Below are 3,069 nucleotides of genomic sequence, written 5' to 3'. Positions count from 1 at the left end.
TAAGATTCTGCCCGCTGCGGATTCTTAAAAAAATATATAGCGTTATCTGTTTATCCACATCTATGTCTGCTATAGCTGACGACGCAAAAAAAATGCGGAATATATTCTTTAGGTTACGCCAACCTATGCAATGAATTATAAAGAAGTACGCTTATCTATCTTACGTAATTTCTAATAGCATTACTTTGCATGACGTATAGTTACTGATTGACCAATAGGGCATCGTTGTAGAATTCACGTGACCATATCACAATTATAAATCAATAAACCTTTTTGTTCATTCGAGATTGAGAAAGCCTTTCGCTTGGCAACAGTATATAACTACTGCAAGGAATATTCGGTAAATATAGAATGGAAGACTCGAATGACATACAGGGGCATTTGAGTCAAAATGCTCGTTGCTGGGAGCCAACCGTGAGACTAGAATTCAACCCAAATACAGGAAAGCTGGGCGTATCGACTTCAAAATGCAGAGATTCGAAAGATTTACCGATTTGTATGTTACCATCAGGAAAGCTAGTAAGAGGACTTCAAATGGCTGCTAAAGGGTTTTTTGGTGGTGAGTTTGTCGCAGGGACAGACAGGATGGTGATAACTCCTCGGTCTTCTGATAAGAATGAAGTTTCTGTCACAACCATGCATATCTCTTGCAAATGCGACACGTATAATGATGGTCACAACTATGGCGGAGTCATTGTTTATCAATACAACGGCAAGTCAGAATGGAGAACCGCCAACAACACTCACTGTAAGTCTGGTTATATCGTCATTCAGGATACCGACAGAGAAGACGTTAAGAAATGGAAGAATGAGCCTGGTCAAGTTCATGGAGCTGTTTATAGAAATGCCTTCGGTGAATCTGTAAATGACGCGGAAGTCGTTGGCGAAGGGTTTGCAATACGAAATGAAACATTTGAAATGAATTCGGGCGTTTTCAACAATCCAAAGGACAGTCCATTTCATGATCGTCGTAGAAGAATGCATGAGTTGTCTGAGTATTGCGTCAGAAAAATTGTGGAGTCATGGGCGAATGCTGGTCCTGGCTGGCTTGAGAAAGGAAGAAATTTTGCAGTAGAAGGTATGCTCATGGATTTTGACTTCAGTTCATTCGGATACAAAATGCCATAGAAACCACCGTCATGCACATTAACGTTAAGTCCTTTATTATAATCAGTTCGTAACATGTGACTTTGCAATCGCATCCTTTAATATAAAGTTTTCATTGCAATTGTTTGTATCATTTACGATTTAATAGCTAATGATTGTTTGTAATTATAATGGGTCATATATATCTAAAGTATTCCTTTCATGCACAAATAACATTCAATCTATGCGATAAGGAATAAATAATCTGCGTATAATATATTTGCATTCTGCATGTGGCACAAGATATATTTAGCGAAAAAACACAAAGGCAGATTTTATTCTAACGTATTATTCTAACGAATTTTATGAAAAGACTATTAGTTAACATATCAAACTCTCGCTATACAAATAGTCTATATCGTGTTACATGCGACGATCAAATTGGACAGAAATCGCCGTTTAGAGCGGAAGTTGCGGGTAAACTCCTTGTACTGCTTCCACTATACAATATTTCTTTTCCTTACACTCGTATATGTTTTTTCGCGTATTTTGATAATTGATATATATGAATTTCGTACATATTCAACGTGAATTAGCTTGGGACCGACGACCATGAACTGTAGGTTATTTTGCGACATTGGTCGGCATTTGCATATGTTGTTCACACATTAATTAATGCAGTCTCTGCTGTTGGTGATGTGAACACAATCAGAATGGAGGCCCGACGTTTACTTACGAGATAAGCAAGCAAGAGAATTTTATATTTTCACCTCGTATTCTTTAATATAGTACTGTATACATACCACAGTTGCGTATATTTTGATAAATTTTAAGCCTGATAAATGCTGTCTAAATATTTACTGCAAATAGTATATTATACTGCATAATGCAACTTCATGAAACAGTTAATAAGCTTGTAATCTGGATTGCACTAGTTTGATATACTCTTTGTCTTGGCGAATACCTTTAGCCATGCAGAACTTTTGTTGCAAACCCATGATCCTATCGGCTATCAAAAACTGAAGCAGTTCTCTTTATGACTAATATGACCGCGTAGACATGTTTTTATTTATTTACAGCTCAATTCAAATCACATAAAAGTCGCCGCACGGATAAGCGTGTCGCCAGAGTTAATTTTTTCGGGGCAAAGACCCTGGTCAAGGCTGGTCATTAAGAAAGAGTCGGCAGGTTTACAGCACTGGTCCGAAGTTGATAGTTATAGTCTGTTTTTTCTGGTCGGATTTGAAAGAACCAATCAGTCGCCTACAACTCCAGGTTAGCCTGGTTAGGTGGGAATATGGTAAAGCTTTGAACAAAAATTCCATTCTGATAAAGGTGGCAAGTACTTGTTATTAGAGTGCTTCGTTTGAGTGGTTCTCGTTCATTGCGCCATGGCGCAAACGTTTGAAATCATCCGAGCTGATGTAGTGACGTGTTCGCTCTGATCGGTGTCAGGTTTTTTTGTTGATTGTACATGGGAATTGTCATATTCCAGCCATAAGCCACTATGCGACTAATTTGAATTTCAAAGGTGTCCGTTTTTTTTTACTCACCCTGTAGATATTCCACAGCTACAGAAGCCTTACAAAACTGATTATCAATTCGATACCTGTCTTGGCTATAGCAAGACCAATGCCTGACATATTCCAATCTAATCAACAGCTTTTTCAAAACAAGTCTACCCAATTCTATTCCGGTTCGGTTAAAGCAACTGATCAAATACTTCAGTAGATGAAAGGTAGTTTATATCATTGAACCGCGCAGCGCTTCAAATAATACAGTCGATTTCCACTGTTATAAACAACTAAAAGCTCCCAAATCCCTTTACTAAAACCATTATAATGATAACGTTTACCACTGGCAAATTGATTTAAATTTAAATCGATAATCATACGTGAACAACACCCAAAAATAAACTGAACACAAAACGAAGCGCATCTTTATGCCTTCCTACGCGCTTTTGCAACGACTAAGGTGAACACA

At 37.8% G+C, this 3,069-nt stretch overlaps 1 protein-coding gene across 1 annotated transcript; it reads left to right on the top strand.

The window, feature by feature from the left end:
* The first annotated feature begins 304 nt into the window (after positions 1–304).
* LOC114522552 lies at positions 305–2,603 on the top strand. The gene is made up of 2 exons (XM_028543268.1): positions 305–1,078; positions 2,166–2,603. The coding sequence occupies exons 1-2, from the start codon at positions 352–354 to the stop codon at positions 2,258–2,260; spliced, it is 822 nt and encodes a 273-aa protein (XP_028399069.1). The 5' UTR covers positions 305–351; the 3' UTR covers positions 2,261–2,603.
* The last annotated feature ends 466 nt before the right edge of the window (positions 2,604–3,069 follow it).

This window comes from Dendronephthya gigantea, unplaced genomic scaffold (assembly GCF_004324835.1).
Source record: "Dendronephthya gigantea isolate DGI-Jeju-01 unplaced genomic scaffold, DenGig_1.0 000023F, whole genome shotgun sequence".
Taxonomy (NCBI): Eukaryota; Metazoa; Cnidaria; class Anthozoa; order Malacalcyonacea; family Nephtheidae; genus Dendronephthya; species Dendronephthya gigantea.
The sequence above is the reverse complement of the archived record's forward strand: the minus strand, read 5'-3'. Positions and strand labels throughout refer to the sequence as shown.